At 37.5% G+C, this 18828-nt stretch overlaps 1 protein-coding gene across 3 annotated transcripts; it reads left to right on the forward strand.

Moving 5' to 3' along the window:
* Window positions 1–568: 568 nt before the first annotated feature.
* LOC110051306 (solute carrier family 35 member F5-like) lies at window positions 569–17821 on the forward strand. Of its 3 annotated transcripts, XM_089288338.1 has the most exons (15): window positions 569–643; window positions 753–1045; window positions 1444–1590; window positions 2501–2596; window positions 4904–4994; window positions 6749–6799; window positions 7607–7719; window positions 8276–8357; window positions 10032–10119; window positions 11001–11096; window positions 13727–13800; window positions 14972–15134; window positions 15267–15357; window positions 15856–16004; window positions 16722–17821. In XM_089288338.1, exons 2-15 carry the CDS (start codon window positions 881–883, stop codon window positions 16813–16815), a joined length of 1500 nt encoding a protein of 499 aa, XP_089144464.1. In that variant the 5' UTR covers window positions 569–643; window positions 753–880; the 3' UTR covers window positions 16816–17821. The 3 variants fall into 3 exon arrangements, with proteins under 3 accessions (XP_089144464.1, XP_089144465.1, XP_089144466.1); XM_089288339.1 differs by lacking the exons at window positions 569–643; window positions 753–1045 and adding an exon at window positions 1066–1364; XM_089288340.1 differs by lacking the exons at window positions 569–643; window positions 753–1045 and adding an exon at window positions 1301–1344.
* The last annotated feature ends 1007 nt before the right edge of the window (window positions 17822–18828 follow it).

The raw sequence follows: 18828 nt of genomic DNA on the forward strand, positions 1-18828 counted from the left end.
TTCATCCCCGCCTTAGCTCATCTTTACGAAACGGGCGGAAGTTTCAACACTATTTTAATATCAACTCATTTGAAAATTGCTTGAATTAGGAAACTGAGAAAAACAAAAGAAAAAGTACTGTTCTCAGAACGTTCAAAGATAGGTTACATAACTTATCAACGATTAAGGTTTACTAAGAAGAGAAACTAGCCACTTACGACTGAAACGTCGCTAGAAAAAAACTGTTAGCTCGTTTAGGTTTTCAAAATTCTGTAAAATCCAGAAGTTATTTTGCAAGTGAGTTTCTTTATTAATTAACACCTGCTTAACTCAATTCAAGGGATGCGAAAAATAATTCTACAGATACTTTGAAATGACCCCAGCTCAAAAGTCTGATTCTCTTAACTAATTTTTAGATGAATATTTCAATGTTACCTAGTACCTCAGCGCTATTTTAAAAGCTGGTGATATTCTTATACTAGATCGAAATAATAGAGACGACCCGTATATGTACGCTCGAGGCAGACGACGTGTCCACGCTTATATCCACGCGCACCCACGCGCATTGCTTGTGCGATGTGAACCTGCGTTGAGAAAATGTTTGGTCAGCGTTTCCCAAAATAACCAAAATGGACTCCAAAATAGAGGAACAGATGTTGATGAAGTGAGTGGAAAGTATCTCGCATTTTCACTGTTTTTCAGTACGATTTTAGGTTTTACGGTTTTGGAAAAGTTAATAGTGATATTAATTTTAATTTTCTTCAACCATACAGTGAACATACAATGATGCAAAACATTTCATGACATGGACTCTGGAACCTGCTGATTCACTTAATTCAGTCATGATCTTCCATCACATGGTGCTGGTGTGATCTGGGTGACACTAAATTACGTAATCTTCATGGCTGCAAGCTATTGCCGATGTGCTCGCTCGATTTGGATGAAGGCAGTCTGTTTCATAGTTTCAGATGAGGAAGGAATTCGTCGTAAACGTCGTTTGGTGTGGGGGTTAATAGTTCTACTCTTGGTGGATGTGATTTGGGTCGGCTCCGCTGAGCTGACTGATGTAAGAAACTTCTGTTTACTGATGCTTTTACCAGCTTTGATTAATTAATAACGAGGAGAGACCGCGGGGTAGGTCAGGAAATTGTATACAGAGAAATTCTGATTACTTTCCAATGCAAGGGAAAAATAGTTCAAAATCGGAAATTTGATATATTCCAGGGGCTCCCCCAACCCCAACCCCAACCCCACCCCCCTCGCCGCGGTAGAAGAACTCCCGTATGAAAAGAGCATGGATGCTTTCTGTCCAAAATTGCAGATTTCCTCAAATTCTTCTGCTAATAATTCCCATTAGAGACTTTGGTAGAAAGCCTCAGTGTCATGTGAGAATTTTGATATATCAAACATATACTCTTATTTTAGCTTTAACTTTGATTTATTTTTTTCCTACTATCATTTAAGTTTATATTCAAAGATGAAGGATTTAACAAGCCTTTCTTTACGACATACGTGAAGACATCTTCTTTTATGATCTACTTGACTGGATTTATATTTTATGAACCTTGGAGATTACTTTGCATACAGTCCATGAATCAAACATCTTCTAAGGTAAAGTGGACAAAAGGACTTAGGGATATTACTTTATTTTTTATGTTTCTCCATCAATTATTTTTAATCTTGCTTCCTTAAACAAATTGTGGCGATACATAATTTGCAAGAAACTTCTAATAAAACTATCTGTGTTTCTGGCATTCAATATATAGAGAAATTTTAGATTATTTACCATGGGTTACATTTAAGTGGGAGCAAGTCATGAAAAAAGATGATGTAAATGGGTATGGTTTGTCATCAATCATTTGAGGATAAGCAGGCCATAACACAACGGTTCTTACCTAAAGAAGAAGGACACTATCGATATATCATTTTTTTTAGTTGAGATATTTTTTCACAAAACATTGGATGAATCTTCAAAACAGGACTTTCCTTCTCAAGGGAACCTCTTCTTTGAAGTTTCATCCAATCTTATTGAAAACATTTTCAGAACTTGATAAATCTTTATTGGGAAAGTTCATATTGCATCTGCCAAACTTCAATGATTGATGACAAATCATGAGATGTTTGTTACCCATTTTGGTCATGATTTTTCACGACATGGTCAAGCTTGGATGTGATAGGAAGGACATATTTAACATTGTCAGCAGACAGTCTGTCTTATTGATTATTTAACTGAACCTTACTTCTTGCTTTCGCCATTTTCTTTGTTGTAAAATAAAAATACATTGGAATCACAATTTTTTTGACTTTCATGGGGAAATGAAAATTGGTTTGAAAAATCAGGTAGTTTGAGAAAACACAGGTAAATTACAGTGTTTGATAGGGGGTAGGGAAGCATTTTTTGGTTTCAGTTATTGGGAGGGTTGAAAAATCGAGGGTTTGAGAAGTTAGTATTCTACTGGAATTAATTTGAAGTTTATAGCACATCACTAGTAATCATTTTGAATTCATTATTTTCTCCCAGGTAACAGTTTCAGTACACCAAGCCGGAGAAAATTCATCACTTTTGCATTCACCAAGCTCTTCAAGAGAATCATCACCAGTCCCCTCTCCACTTATGGTAACACACTTTTCTTTGACTGCATTATCTTTCTGGTATGACATAAGAAATTGTATTTCGATGGAGACCAGTCAGGAAAATTTGGAATGTGTTCAAATGGTCATGTTTGTCATGTTTTGGGTAAAGATAGGATAAGAACTTTTATTATTGTGTCAAAGTTGCTAGCATACAATGTACACTAATTGGGGACACTTAAAGATCTACAATATTTTACTTATCTAATAATTAATAAAATTTGAAATATATGTACATATGTAAGTATGGAAAATTTTTTAAAACAAACAATGAGTCATGCAATAAAATCAATTGTTGGTTGTTACATAAAAAACAGTCTTTACAAGTATTGCCCAGCAGGCTTGTGAAATTAACCAATTTGATGCGCTTTTTAAAAGTGTCCAATGCAGTGTTTCTGCCAGAAAATTTTACTTGAGGGCTAAATTAGCCCCTGAAGATCTTTTTCAGGAAACGGGCCAATAAATTGAAAGCTAGAGAAGGAAAAACTGCATCAGGGTACCAAGAAAAATACTGCTGCTTATTAGGATCTATGATAAAATTTAATAGTAAGTGCTTTTTAAAGTGTTTTTACTCTATCAAGTTTCTTTTGAATCAGATACCAGTATGAAGGATCCGTGCATTACAAGAGAACAATCCTTAGGCGTACATGACGTAGTCAATGATCAAGGGTTTGCAATACATTATAGGGCTTTTTTTTAACACAGTCAGCCATTTGGAAGTTTTCCGATATGAGAGAATCAATACAGTAAACGGCACAGGAAAGCAAAAGGACGGATTGGCTTCTTTTCTTATGTTGAATGTTTTAGAATGTTGAATGTTGAATGTTTTCAGTATGATTTTCTAGATGGACATTATGTGTGACAAAATAACTGTTGTTGATTGTCAACACAGAGAAATGTAGTCACCATTATGGGGACTAAACCTGAATTTTTGGTCGCCAAGGCTGAAATGTTAGTTGCATTGGCGACTGATATGGTCGCAATTTAGAGCCCTGGGATGGCTTTTAAAATACTATGCCTGTGTTAAGCCTGCAGCCCTGCAAAAAGAAAGGGCCAAATTGGCCCTTTTTTCGTTTTTCTGGGGGCCATCTCTGATTCCAACACAGGATTCCTGCAATGGCGCAGACCGGCGGAAACACTACCAATGATTCAGACAATCAAATAGATTTGTAGAGTTTGGACCAAATGACAGGGCGTAAATAAGTCAGGCTATGTGAAGGTGGGTATGGGGAAATCAGAATTTCTAAGATGATACTTAGAATTGGTAACAACAAATACATCCGCAATGTAAGGAGGCACCAGACCTTGAGGTTTGCGGTCGTCGCATATGAAGTGTTGGTAGTTGCGCTCTTTGCAAGAGTTCCTCATACGCCAATTTATGGTCACAGTGAACATCGCATAGTGCTTGTTCTTAAAGAATTTGTTCTAGTTTTCTGGCATCAGAAGAACAACAAAAATGCCAGACAGTCTGACAGCATGTGAGATGAGGTAGTATAGCAAATTTGACAATGTGTAATTTAGCTGTTATCAGAGTGAGGCTACCTAATCTCAGAAGAACACCAGTTTGACATAGTCAAACTCAAAGGAGTTTTAACTGGAGGTGACTAAACTTAAGATGTTACGAGCATTGATAATGATGTTCTGAAGATGCCACAAACAAAGGAAGTTGTCTGACTGATTTGTTATACCTTCACTTAGTGCTTAAAATAATTAATTATTTTAATTAGTTATTTTGAGCAATTAGACAAATGTAATAGTACATAATTGCTTCATTTCTTTAAAATGTTTGCAGGGCTCAAAAAAAAACCTTGAATTCTAGCTTGCCCTTCAGACAAGCAGCTCTCAAATTTTGCTTGCCCTGGGCAAGTTTTAGTTTACTTTTTTTGTTATTTAGTTGGCAGACAATTTGCCTGGGCCCTTGGCCATTGGGCAAGTGAGACTGAACAGTTATTCACCGGGTCAACCAGATGGGACTTTTTCTGAGCCCTGGTTTGCGCCAAGAATTTGGCAGTACATTTATTTATGACGATAATCCGTAATGATTGGATTAATGTTATAAATTATTTATTAAATTACTGTTATAAATTTTATTATTAATTAATTTTATTATTGTTATTTGCCATCAGCTTGACAAGTCGTTACTGTAATTATATATGAGGGGAAAATAGTTTGAAAATTAACACTTACGATTTCTTTCAAACTTAAAAGATGTTTTCCAGGTACATTCCAGCCTCCACGAAGCCACCACAACTATTGATTTGTTTACAATCTTTCCTTTCAATTTAAACTACAGCACGAGTCAGCATTTGAGCAAGTTACAGATGACGAGCTATCCAACAGTCAGCCAGTTGATGTTGAAAGTGGTTCCTTTGAAATAATTCAAAGTAGGTCACAAACATTACATTGTACGTATCCCTGGCTATTTGATGTCTCATTTGTGTACCAAGTAACACATAAATAATAACGACGACAATAGTAATAATAATAATAATAATAATTATAATTATAATTATTATTATTATTATTATTATTATTATTATGAGAAATATTTTAACAGGATGGCCCATCAGTGTATTAAACACTGTTATCACAGGGGTACTGTAAAAGAAACTATAGTGAAAATATGGTAAAAAAGGTAAAAACGGGTAAAAAAAGCATACAAAATCAGTGAAAATGTTCACTTACATTGTAAGCTTTTGCTAAATAGAAATCTTGAAGTTGTGGATCTAAAAATTTTCCATTGGTAGTTTGTTAAAAATCGTGGCTCCTTGATAGTGAAAGCTTTTCTTCCCAAATCAAGGTAAACTTAAGATAGTTTCACTGATAGACCATTGTTCCTTGTGTTCAAACTGACTGCTTTTGTGCTGAATTAAGGTCTCTGCTGATGGTAGTTTTAGATTGCTGTTACCAATAATTTTCAAACTTCATTTTTCAATGTTATTTATCAAACTTTTTCGGGTGTCTGACCAAGCAAGACCAAGTGATCCCCAGTATGTAAAAATGGGCAACATCGTCATTTTATAGATTGTTTCAGCACATTTTTGGTTGATCGATGAATGGATTGACCTTAAGAGGTTAGCTCTGCCTGCTGCTTTCTTGTGAATTCTATCAAAGTGTGATGTAAGGTTCAAATTTGGGTCTGGTCTCCTTTAATTTAGTTTTGAAAATCTGAATGTCCATTAATTCAAACAGTGTTATTCTTTTCGTGTAGTGTAAGCAATCCTCTTGTTATTCTTTTGTTATACCAACTTATTCTTTTGTTATACCAAAATGTTTTCATTTGTGGATTGGACGTTTTGGATCACAATGTTACATGTTACAAACTCTACCATCATGTTATATAGCTCGCTTGTTATTAATGCATCTGTGGGGCGTCCATTCTTTTCCCCAGGGGCCATGCTTCTTTTGTTCAACACCAAGAATCGCGACCTCTGGCCAGACCCGATTTTCTGTGCACGCACAGAGTATTTGTTTTGTGTTCTCAGCCAATCAGATTTGTCAGATTTAATGGGAAGTCTGTGAATTGCGGATTTCCAGCATTGGACCAGACCAGAGGTCACAATTCTTGGTGCCGACCAAAAGGAGCATGGCCTCTGGGGATGAGAATGTGAAAATCACTTTCTTTTGGAGGCAGCTGCATTCTTTTGCCTCCAAGTATCACAGATTTTATACTGTGTGACCATTTCATACAAGATGCCCGTTATAATAGGCGTCTGCACTCACAGCAATTCTAGCTCGGTGCCCTATGTGGGATGAGTTTTTTATCTGGTGTTTGCTTTGCTCTGAGGGTTTTTCCCAGTACTCCAGTTTTCAACCCTTCGCAAAAACTAAAATTTCCAAATTCCAATTCAACCAGGATAGAGGAGCCACATAAAAACCATCTAAGGCTAAATATAACTTCCTCTCTAGACATTGTATTTCAATTATTTATTTATTTTAAAAGCAGAGATGTTCCTAATTCGTTACTGATAAATGTATGTGGTAAAATGGATAGATCACAATAATAAGCCCAGTACATTTCCCTTGACTTCATCTAATGACAACTACTTTTAATATATATATATTTTTTGAGGGTCTTGTCTTGGTCTGTGTTTCACAAGTAGTGATACATTTGTATTAATTTTTATCAATAATCTAGGACCAAGAAAAGTTACATTTAGCAGTGTAAGAGAGGTGCGGCAGTTATCAGGTGACTGTTGTTGAATTATCATATGGTGGTTTTTTATGATCACAAAATGATTCCAGTAGACTAGGCTTGCCAGACAGTACAATGTATGTTATTTTCTTCAACCAAGGTTTGAAAAATAAATTTGATGAGGCTACTGTGGAAATAAATATACCCAGAATTGATGACACTTGAAAGTCAGGAGTAATCTTGTAACTTTATGTTACAAAAACCTGGAGATAAGTGTTGGCCTGATGGGCCACTAGGCTCAAACACAGTGCCTAGTAGCTTGCAATGACTGTATGTGAATTTATAACCAGTTCAGTGTGGTAAAAATACACTCCGTCTGGTGTTCATCACCATCAATCCTTTACACCCCTGGGGAAGGTTAGGACATCAGCCAGTACCCTCCAATGCACCCCCTGTTCTTTGCTAATATTTTGCACTTCACCCCCCACCCCTGCTTCAAGAGGAGCCCACTCACCACTGACTCTACCTCCTTTAACATGGACTGTTTCCGGGACTGCCTGGTGAAGCATGAGCAGTTCATATTTTCCTCTAGCTGGGTTGAACAAAAAGTGGAAAAAGTGATACAAAAAATGGTTCCACAAAATCTAGGGACAAGGCATGCATTGGTTCTTCTGTATCAAACTTTTCTTCTCTCTGTTTATTGGTTTTGGCTGGAGACACGACAGAAGCAAAGTGATGTACTCATGTTCATTAACATAATTTCAAAGAGAAGTTCACTATTATTTCTACATACCCATGTGTTGTTCTCCATATAATTGAATGATATCATTCAATGATAATATCGGTATTTTCCATTTCCAGACCATAACAGTGAACAAGCAAGGTTAGCCAGATGTCCATATCAACCTAGTGAACTGGGTCAGAGGTTGCCTCTTATGCAAGTGGCTAAAATTGCAGTGATGTTTTGTTTCTTGGTGAGTGAGCAAATGAAGGACTGTTACAAATGAAATGTAGCTGACAGTAATATAGAATTAAACTAAGATCCTCAATGTTACATGTGTGGCTCAAATATGTGTAAGCTGGTTCACTTGGGCTGTAATGTACAAATGCTCTGATTAGTCAATAAATCTCAGTAGAAGATCTTTATAGAAGAACCAATTTTGCACCATGTTTATAGTTAAGCAGCTTTTAATGGGAACTTGACTGGTTGTCCAAGGGCCCAGGAACCCAGAGAAAAAAAGACTCAGAGACCAAAAGACCCAAAGACCAAAGCAACCTAGAAACCTAATTTCCAAAATACTCAGGCACCCAGAGACCAAAGCATTCTAGGACCCAAAACTCAAGGGTCCTAAAGACCTAAAGAGGAAAAAGGACCCACATAAATTGGACACAACTTGGCATCATTTTCATATTTTTTCTTCTGAATTTCAGTTCACTGGGTTCATGTTATAGGTACTTTGGTTTTGGATGGAAAGCTGTAAATTCTATATCATATGCCTTCAAACTAATGGGTGTAATTTTTCTGTACAGTTTTTTTGTGGCAACTGCAGTTATCAGGAGGCCATTTCAAGGACATCACCAGCGGCAGTTAATATTTTGTCCTCATCATCAGGTAATTACTAGTGCATCTATTTTACTGTTACCTGGCTAGTTTTGGAAAATTTGGGTGGTACATGTACTTTAAGGCAGTATCCTCAGGCTACTGCTTTTATTTATTTGCATCATCTGTTTGCTTGACAGTGTATTGATTTTTAAGTGCAGACTGCACTATTGGTATGGTTTTGCGGGCTGCCTGCCGCTAAGGTACTAAGGGGCTATGGCCCTATGGCACTATGGTGTAAACTTTATAATGTTTGTTTAATTAATCAATTTCAATTATCAATTAATTAGTCTAGCTCAGGCAAGGAAGTGGTGGGGGTGAGGTGGGAAAGGTACATGTGTACCCTACGTAAAACACATTCCATCTACGTCAGTTAGATGTGAACATTGCAAAGCTATATATTTGTGTTAAGTAACCTTTTGCTCTCCTTGTGGTACTGTACTATTCTCTTTAGAGCAAACCAATTTGCTCTAAACACATGCACAGATTAGTTAGCGTTTGTGTCTTCTATACATTAGGTGGAGGATACATTGCATACAGGATCACACACAAATGTTGAGTGGTTTTCCTTATGGTAGAACCCAACATGAAAGAGGCATTCGTTATAGCATCATTAGTGTTATACTATGTTTCCATGCGGTTTTTTATATGTCATGTGATGTCAGACCGGTAGCACCACTTGTCCCTTTTTAGTACCCACAGGTCAGTTCAACAAATATCATCTGCTTTATTCAAACTACAATGGTATGTTTGTCAGGGTTTAAATAAAGAAGGGAAATGTATAGCTTCTCCTTAGCAGCTTGTTTATTTCTTGCCTTAATTGCATCTGTAAGAGAGACCAAAAAGTTCCCGAGTTAGTGGCTTCAATATTCTGCAAACTGTAAATTTTTGACATAAGAAACCAGGAAAGTGCACAAATATTGCTGCAGACTCCGTGGCACCTAATGAAAGTGCAAATTAATTTAATCAGTCTTTGAGGGGACTCGTTCACCGGTGTAGGATAATATCGGCCAAGTAGCTCCGTTTACCTGCAATACTTCTTGTTGAAACACTTCTCAATTGTATCAATCAATATTGTTGTGAATTAATTTTGAATTACTTTATTGTTAGCAACAAAGGTGGCAACAGAAAGTGAAAGTAGTATTCCGTGACTATCTGATAATTAAATTAGTTCTTGTTCATCGGTGATAAGAAAAGGTGCATTTTGAGAAAAAAACAAATTAAATTGTTTCTCTTCCATTTCTTCCTCAAATATTTAAGTTTCTTTTGTTTATTCCAAGCACATTTTCCATGTGTTCTGGAGAAAACAAGGGTTTCATGTTACATACCTTTGCGAGGAAAACAAAAGTATCAAGTTGCAAAGTTGGTGCAAAGAGCTAAATTATCACATTTGTTCAATGTATTATTGAATTTAAAATGAAGGAAAATCATCGTTAAACACCAGAGTAAAATTTAAAAGCTGTCACGATAAACAGTAATTGTATGTAATTTTTGGACCTTGAATGAAAATACAACCTTGAAACATACACGCTGCTAAGGAGAAAAGCCCTAGCAGATTACCAGGGGTGAGTACTTATCGGACTACCGTACCAGACCTATCAATTGCACTCTGCACTATCTGAGATAGTCTCACTAGTTAAGGAGAAATCCTCTATTGATTGTTGTTGTTTTTGTTGTTATTTACAGGGTTATTTACACTCATATTAGCATCCATCTTCCAGAGCTCAACTTCAGACAAATTTTCTGTTACAAAACTACTTGCTGTCCTCATGAGGTTATTATTTATTAGGACTACACACAGTCCAATTTTGGAAATAATTGGTTGGGAAAATTCTGACCCCAGCCAAAATTGGACAAGGCCATAATTTTATGCTGTGTCTGATTTGGCTGTCAGAGATATTTTTTAATCCAGTTATGTTTAAATTGGACAACCATGTAGTCCTCATACTTATCAATAATGCTGAGTGCAGAACTCTCCAAATTACTCGTTAATTTGGACAATTTACAAAATTAACAAGTAATCATGCGCATGCTTGTATGGGCTTTTGGGCTTGTAATATAATTAATTTCTTTACTGTGTTAGAAAGTTTTCAATTGAGAGTGGAGAGATATCTTGAATTTCCTTTGCCGTTGCTTAGGTAATTTTAGCTTTGATTTTGTGTACACACAACCCCATAAGCTTTCAGCTTTAAACATCATTGTGTTTAAGTAAAGGTAAAGCCATCTGGTATGTTCTCATTTAAACAACTCATGCCACCTCTAGTCAAAGAACCAATCAAATTCAAATCTAAAAGCAATCACCATATGGTCATGTGTGTTTTCTTGTGTTTTCACCACGTTTTGCTTTGTGTTCTCACCAGTTCATTACATCCCAAAATGAAAACTTTTGTTTTCCACTCATTTCGAAGAGCAACTATGCATGTAGCCTGACTGCAGACTGTGATGGCACATAGTGTAGGGTTAGAGGAATCCAATGTTGAAGACTTTCCCTAAATTTATTTTCTGGTCTAAATGTGACTGTTTAGAGTTTCATTGTGTTTTAAGGTTTTTGTGCATACAGACCATGAAACTGAAAGACGTCTTCAATATTATTGTCTGATAGTATAGTTGAGGTTTAATTGTGTATTCTTGACATTGTGTTTTTATCATTTGCAGCATTACTGGGATAGTTTTAGTTACACTCTCTGACTCCAAAAACACAAAAGGTGGAATTAGTCTTGGAGCTCTGTGGGCACTGGCCGGTGCTTTTCTGTAAGTTTGAAAAACTAAAAGACGAGGGTTGTCTATCAACTTTGTCTATCAACTTTATTGGTCACAAAATTACAATATAATTAAAAGAAGAAAAGGACCAATAGGAATTGCGCGAACGGGAAAATAAAGTTACCCATGCGAGGCGCAACCCTAAAAGCTAGTAAGAATGGTGATAGAAAATCTTAAATTTGATAAAAATTACAATAAAATCTAATAATTACTTATAGTTAAAAATTATAGTTAAATCAATTTATTACAATAGTTAAAAACAAGATGCGGATAATATTAGTCACAGAAAATTAAGAGCCGTGGCAAGGGCAGTTACGGAAAAGGAACCAGGAGCAGGGCATGTCAGTATCATAGGTAGTAAAGTAAAGTAAGTGGCGCGCAAAAAATATTTGAATAAACTTGGGCTAGAAAATTTGTCTTGAGGGGCGAGATTACAGATAATGTTCCAGGGTTTTACAATTCTGTTGAAAAAAGAAGCTTGAAAAGTTGCGGCTTTACAGTAAGCAGGTTTAAGTACGAGGGTGGGGTTCTTAGAGCAGGACCGGCCATGTGTGGTAAAAGTAACATATCGTTCAATTTTTAGGTCAGTATATCCAGAAATACAGTTATAGAGAAATAAAAGATCTCTCAGTTCCCTGTCATATGTTAGTGGTAACAAGCGAAGAGTCAGCGATCGTTGTTTGTAGGACATCTCACCGATTCTAGTTCTTAGTATCCAGCGAGTGGCGTGCCTCTGGACTCTTTCTAAGATTGTTCTCAAATTGACACTAGCAGGAGACCAAACTTTCGTAGCATAAGTAAGCTGTGACCTCACGAGAGATAGATAAAGTGTCCGCCTTACTTTGATGTTGGTCATAAGTGGGCAAGTTCTCTTTAAGAGTCCCAGCATTCTATTAGCCTTGAGTACAATACACATTACATGCAAGTCCCATGTTAGATTTTTAGTAATTGTTACACCGAGGTCTTTTTCTTCCTGAACGTGTTGTATGTTTACCTTGCCAAGGTGATATTCATGATTTACAGGTGTTTTCTTTCGCGTAATTGTTAGCACTTTGCATTTGGAGGTGTTGAACTTCATATTTGATTCGTGGCTCCAGGTGTTTAAACTGATCCTGCTGGAGAATAGCACAGTCCTTCACTGACAAAATAGTACGGTGCAGCTTGGTATCATCAGCATACAGAGCGGTGCTGGTTTGCTCATGGATGACATCAGGGAGGTCATTGATAAATATCACAAAGAGGAGTGGGCCGACAAGACTACCCTGGGGTACACCGGAAGTGACCGGTAGACGCTCAGAGGCGGTGCCGTCAATCACAACTCTCTGCGATCTGTCCTTTAGGTAGTCAGAAAACCAATCTATTAGTTGACCTGTGACACCGTACCATTTCAGCTTTTCAATAAGAATGACGTGATCAACTGTGTCAAAGGCCTTGGCAAAATCAAGGTACAAAATATCCGTCTGTTTATTTTTGTCGAGTGCCTCCCCAATTGAATGGAGTACGGATAAGAGTTGCGAAGAGCATGAACGGGAACGCATGAATCCGTGTTGTAAGGATGTAATTGATTGCGAGACATGGGAATAAAGTCTATTACAAACGCAGCGTTCCATAACTTTACTCACAATTGGTAAAAGTGAGATTGGTCTAAAATTTTCAGCTGGCTCTAAAAGATCTTTTTTATGAACCGGAGTAACATCAGCTGACTTCCATTCTGATGGGAACCGCCCAGTACGCAGAGAATGGTTGAATAGGGAACAAAGACTTGGCGCGATCTGCTCACTGCACTCTTTAAGAATACGCGCAGGAATTCCATCAGGGCCAGTGGCTTTTGACGGATCCAAAATAAACAAGCAATCTCTTACCTCGTTGAAAGATAGTGTGATCTCAGAAAGTTCCACATTTATTCTCATGGGATACATTTGCAAACTGCGTGCTTTGTCCTGCTTGGATGATGTAAACACAGAGCGGAAATAAGCATTAAAAAGCTCAGCCTTTTCGGCTGCAGTTTTTGCTGATTTCCCGTCAAAGGTGATCTCAGTATTTGAGCCCGGTCGATGATGTAGGATAGCTTTGTGATAGTTCCAGAATAGTTTAGGGTTTTCCTTTAAAGAGCCTTCAATTTTAAGGAGATAGTCACGATGTTTTTGTCGAACAAGTTTCTTGATTTCATTGCTTAAAGATCTAAGCTTTAGCTTCCATTCCACGGTTTTGTTTTTTCACCATGTTTTGACTTTAATGCCCGACCAAATAAATATGTGGAACATATTGCAACTTATTGCCCACAACATGTTGCACATGTTTGTTATTCCTGTTACACATTCAAACAACATTTTCTATTATATTGCAACAGGGTGACAACACCTGTGGTGAAGCATGCGGGTTACAGCAATGTTTCCTATTGCGTCTTCCTATTTGATTACACAAATTAAAATTAAAGAAGAGCAAGATCTACTGACAGAAACGACTCCTTGTTCTATGATGTCAGAATGTCTTACAACTGAATAAAAAGGCTAAATAGTGCTGTTTGTTTAATGTGGACATTCACATTCTTCATAAACTGATCCAGAATTTGATTTGATTGTATCTAGTTATACACAAGTCCTTTTCCAATTTCGTTTTAGGTATTCATGTTATTTAATCTTGTTGAAACGTAAAGTTCCTAGTGAAGAACAAATGGATATCCCAATGTTTTTTGGTAAGTGATTTCTTTGTCTTAACATTGTATGATCTTGTTTTTGGACCGACATTTTAGCACACTGACAGTGAAACATTGCTAATTCTGCTAACGTGGCTAGTGAGGTCTGTTCCAGTTGTTAAAATGATCTGCTTCAGTTCTAATTTCTAATTTGTATTATCATCTTGTTATCAATTTTTACATAATGCTTTGTCTATACTACATAAATTTATATTCATTTCACATATCGCTTGTTTTTATCATAGTTCATATTGAGTGATTAAACCATACAATTTAAAAGTAATAGAGATCTGTTTGAAACCTTGTAACTTGAATTCAAACTGAAGAAACCTTAGGTCCACTATCTGCAAATGTCCCCTAAAATTGTAGTTCTCTTTCAAGGTTCAAACTCGCTAGACCAATCATTAATTTAATAAATGGTCAATAACTTCTGAAATATTACGTACACAATCATGTTATAATTATTGTAGCTGTAGTCTGTCCGCATACATTTTTTTCCTGCAAGCAGGCTTTCTAGCCCCACCCTTGCATTCATGCTCATTCAACTCCCCCTGAAGTTATTGACTACAGTGAAACCTGTTATAAGCGGACCCCATATTAACCAGACACCAGCTTCAGTCCTTAAATTTTCTTTCCTTATTTACCGTAAAATAAGCCTGCATTCCGTGGACACCTCTGTTAAGTGGACAGGGACACCAATATTAAGCCATTTGTTGCACAAAACCTGCAATAAGCGGAAACTTGAAGGGCATGTTACCTCTAAAAGTTTAGCTGAGACTCCTCTAACATTGGTCAGCAATGTCGTTTTAAAGCTAAGTGATTATGAATCTCCAGATTGATCCATTGACTGACTGGACATTGTGCTATGAGCAGTCTTTGATCTCACACTGTGTTACACTGTGTTACAAAACGGTTAATAATTAACTATTATTGCATGACATATTAGAACCTGTGTTGAGTGGACACCCTGTATTAAGTGGACACTAATGAGGGTCTCAAGGGTGTCCACTTAATACAGGTTTCACTGTATTTTGCTTGCGATCTTGACAAACGTGTGAAGAGAAAATAGACATTGTGAGGACAGACTTAAATTGCTGCACTCAGTGTGGTTCAGTTTTGCAGAAGTAAAAAGAAACTATTTCATTTATAAACCTCATTGTTACCATTGCAGGTCTCGTTGGAGCATTTATCTTCTCGCTTCTATGGCCAGGATTTTTTGTACTTAACTACTTCAGTTGGGAAAAGTTTGAACTTCCTCCAAGTTCAAATGTTTGGGGCTATATCGTCTTGAATGCCATTGTTGGAACAGTGCTGTCAGAGGTCTTGTGGCTTTGGTAATATTATAGTTTCTTTTTTTGTTGTTGTTTTTTTTTTTGTATTGCTTGTTCGACAAACACATTTGCAGTCATGTCTGTCTAAACATGTGAGTTTCCATCTGCCATTATCTATATTTTGTCACATTTTAGGGGTTGTTACTTGACGTCATCATTAACAGCTACATTGTCTTTGAGTCTAGTGATACCGCTGACCATGATTGTTGATGTGTTCATGAAGAAAGTAAGTATGAAGTATTTTTAATTTTGTCATGCTACAGTTTGGACAATTTTAATTTAATTTTCAAACTTGACGATAATTATCTTGACTACTTATTATGGTGAAGTAGGTTAAGTCTGCATACAAGCCAAGTGGCCCATCAGGCCGGGGCTTATCCCAGTTTCAGTAGCATGAAGCAAGTAAGAGTATTTCTATCTCCCCCCTGGATAGGATGCAAGTCCATCGCAAGGTTACCCCCAGCATTAAGTTTGCCAGTACCCATGTATGCACCTGGTTGGAGAGAAGCACTGTGAGAGTAAAGTGTCTTGCCCAAGAACACAACGCAATGTCCCCGGCCAGGACTGAAACCCGGAGCTCTCGATCCCGAGACGAGCGTACTAACCATGAGGCCATCATGTCTCCCTGACTACTTATAATACTATTGACAAATGATTACATAAAATATCATATATCATATATCAAATAACAAACCTTTGACAAGGTTTTGTTTCTATCTCCCAGGTTCATTTTTCATGGATGTTTTTTATTGGTACAATACCAGCATTTGTGTCATTTTTTGCTGTGGGTTTGTTGACGCATTACGGAGACTGGGACCCGATCTTGGTGGGATTGAAGAAACTTGTTAACATCAGTCAGCAAGTCATTGAAAGGTTCGCTGAATCAATAGCAAACTATCACAATAAACCATCACAATGTTACGAATAAAATTGTCCTCAAGATTATAAACTATAGTGGCATTTGAATTCTGAAACTTTTTGAGTTTTTTAAGGACAAATTCATTAAGAACAACTTCTGTTTCCCGGGGGATGTGACATTTTCCCGGCATTTGATGGTGTTTGCACGCTATAGAGAGCCAGTTACCGCCTATTTCCCGAGCTTAGGGGGAGGGTTGGTCGGGGTTTACTTTGGCTGGTGCATTAATGACCTACAGGGAACTGGGATGGTTAACAAAGATTAAGGTAGATTACCATAACAACAAGCGTGTAAAATGTAGGATTAATATTTTTTTAACATGAATACTCCTTGACCTTCCTTCCTCAGTTAGACCTGAACAATTTCGTTTCGTTTTTATCAGTTGTATTAGTGTAGACCAAAATATTATTATTGTAGACTTGTCAACAACGCGAGCTGCGAAGGCCAAGCGTAGGGTTAAAACATATCTGTCATGCTCAAAACCTAGGTGCAGAGAGTGTAAGGCAGCTCGTTCGTGTCAGGACTACCTAGAGAAGCGCCAAGGACTTTGCGAGAGTCTGTGTTGATTTCAGCTGCTATAGTTTTCTCCCAGCCTACCTTATGCTGTCCTTTATTTATCGATATTAGAGTGTATACACTTCTTAGGTGTTTGCTGATTTCTCACTTCACTCTAGGAGAAGGGATGCTCAGCAAACAGAGAGTTTGATAAACAATGTTATTGAGGAGGAGGCTGATCAGGGAGACACAGGAGATGACATAAAAACGTGATTCTTTAGGATCACTGAAAATACTGCTTGCTTGATACAAGGTGTCGAGCTATCTTTTTAAATGAACAATAATTTTTGAAATGTCGAATAAATTTGAGCGGAGGATTAGAGTTTTAGTTTTTAACTTAATTTTATACCAAGGTCTTTGTGAAAGTGCTTGAGGCGGGAAATAATGATGGAGACGGTGGTGGGGAGATTAACAGGTTGGCTTGCTATATACCTGTATTTTTTGCCAACAGCGCGGGCTCTCATTAGCCACTTCCAGGTCACATGACATATAACAATAATGCTGTTTCCTGCCAAAAGTCTCTGAGTGGGCAACATTGCAATATCTATGACGTCAGAGAGTAAATGTGAACTGTAACTCCTTCTGTAACCCGGAAATGTTGAGCGTTGACCGCCTTTGCATGTGAATTCTTCTCACGTCATACAAATCCACTTAATGACTGGTCCCTCAGGAAACCAGTGAACTGAAATATTGAGATTCTTGGGAATTAAAATTAAATGTTTCCCTACTAGTAATATTTGCCAGGGGCGTAGCTAGGGTGCTGTAAGCCCCCCTTTTGTAAGCCTTTTTTAAGCAAACAACGTACAACAGGTGGCGAAAACGACGTGACCATCTGGTGAGTACCCTCACTTTGACACAGTGTGACCCCCGCCCCCCCCCCCCCCCGCCTTTGAAATATCCTGACTACGCCCCTGTTTGCTAGCGTTTCTGCTACTTGATTTAGATCCACGGTGCTACGCATAATATTTGCGACACAAGCAATTGTATTATATATGAACAATGAAATACCCTAAACTGAAAGAAATATCTGCAAAATTTTATGTAAAATATATAAATGGATATTTATTTAATTCACTTTCACAATTTTGTATTCAAAGCGTAACAATGAATAGTAAATGCGTGATAATAAGCAGTAATAAGTTGCGAAAAAAAGAAGTGTGTAATGTATATCAAAGAGAGAGATCCGGATATAAAAGAAAATAAATTTGTCTTAAATTCAGAGCTGCCTTGTTTGTACTTTAATTTTTGCCCTACTTCTAAAAGATTTTCACACAGTTCAACTTCTTCGCACAACAGTGGACCGGGACGCTGCAACCTCGCTCCCAATGATAGTAATGATAACAATGGTGATAAGAGCCCGGTTGACCGGCTGGCCGGCCGGTTACCAAGATCTTGCCACGGCTCCTATTTCCTTTGTTAAAATTTCGATGCGTTCTGGCCAGCCCGGTTACCGAGACCTCAGTTTCTAAAACCGAAGTCTCCGAAACCGAGATGAAAATTTTTCCATGTAAACACTCTAGATCACATAGACCGAGTAACTGGGACGAACGTTTTTTGACAAAATAGCTTCGCTTTCGCAACATAGCGGCCTAGATGACATAATTTTTGCCTTTGATGTATTTCCACTTCAGAAGTACTGTGGAACCTCGCCTTACGGTCACTTCGTTACTACGGTCACCTCGTTACCGGGGGGGGGGGGGAGGTACTCCCAGAAAAGTGTGCGGAAGTGTGTGGACAGTGTACGCGTCATGCTTGTAATTGGACTACGCCTCATTTTGCGCGCGCTGTTGCGGTGCACTTTGTTGAGTAAACTGCTGTGTTTTTCAGCATTCATAACGACGTTTAATCGTTCAGCGATCAATCGATGGTTTGTTCGTTTCTCGAATTTTGTCTTAGTTTTGATTAATTGGTAACAGGACATCATGTCGTCCAATTCAGTCTGTAATCATACTCGTGATTAACAAATCGGACTCCCGCTTCGCGGTCGTCCGATTTTGTTAATCACTCGTATGATTACAGACCGAATTGGTCTCCACTCAGTACCATTACCATTATTAATACGGCCACTCGGACCAGTTATCCTCATCGATCATCTTTCCATTGTTAATATTGTATGTAATGATTGAAGTTTCAACTTCTTTTTTTTAAAAAAAAAAATATATGTATGTAACTGCATTTCGAACGCTTATTAAACAGCAGTTGTTTAGAAGTGCAATGGTAATTGTG

Source organism: Orbicella faveolata, unplaced genomic scaffold, assembly GCF_042242905.1.
Source record: "Orbicella faveolata isolate gen_17 unplaced genomic scaffold, um_ofav_v1 contig_15, whole genome shotgun sequence".
NCBI lineage: Eukaryota > Metazoa > Cnidaria > Anthozoa > Scleractinia > Merulinidae > Orbicella > Orbicella faveolata.

Excerpts from the sequence above, each read along its gene's own strand:
- LOC110051306 (XM_089288338.1), top strand. The coding sequence starts at position 881 with ATGGCTGCAAGCTATTGCCGATGTGCTCGCTCGATTTGGATGAAGGCA. Across the intron at positions 4,995-6,748 it reads TTCCTTTGAAATAATTCAAA|GACCAAGAAAAGTTACATTT; the intron begins GTAGGTCACAAA and ends TCAATAATCTAG. Across the intron at positions 15,358-15,855 it reads TTGATGTGTTCATGAAGAAA|GTTCATTTTTCATGGATGTT; the intron begins GTAAGTATGAAG and ends TCTATCTCCCAG.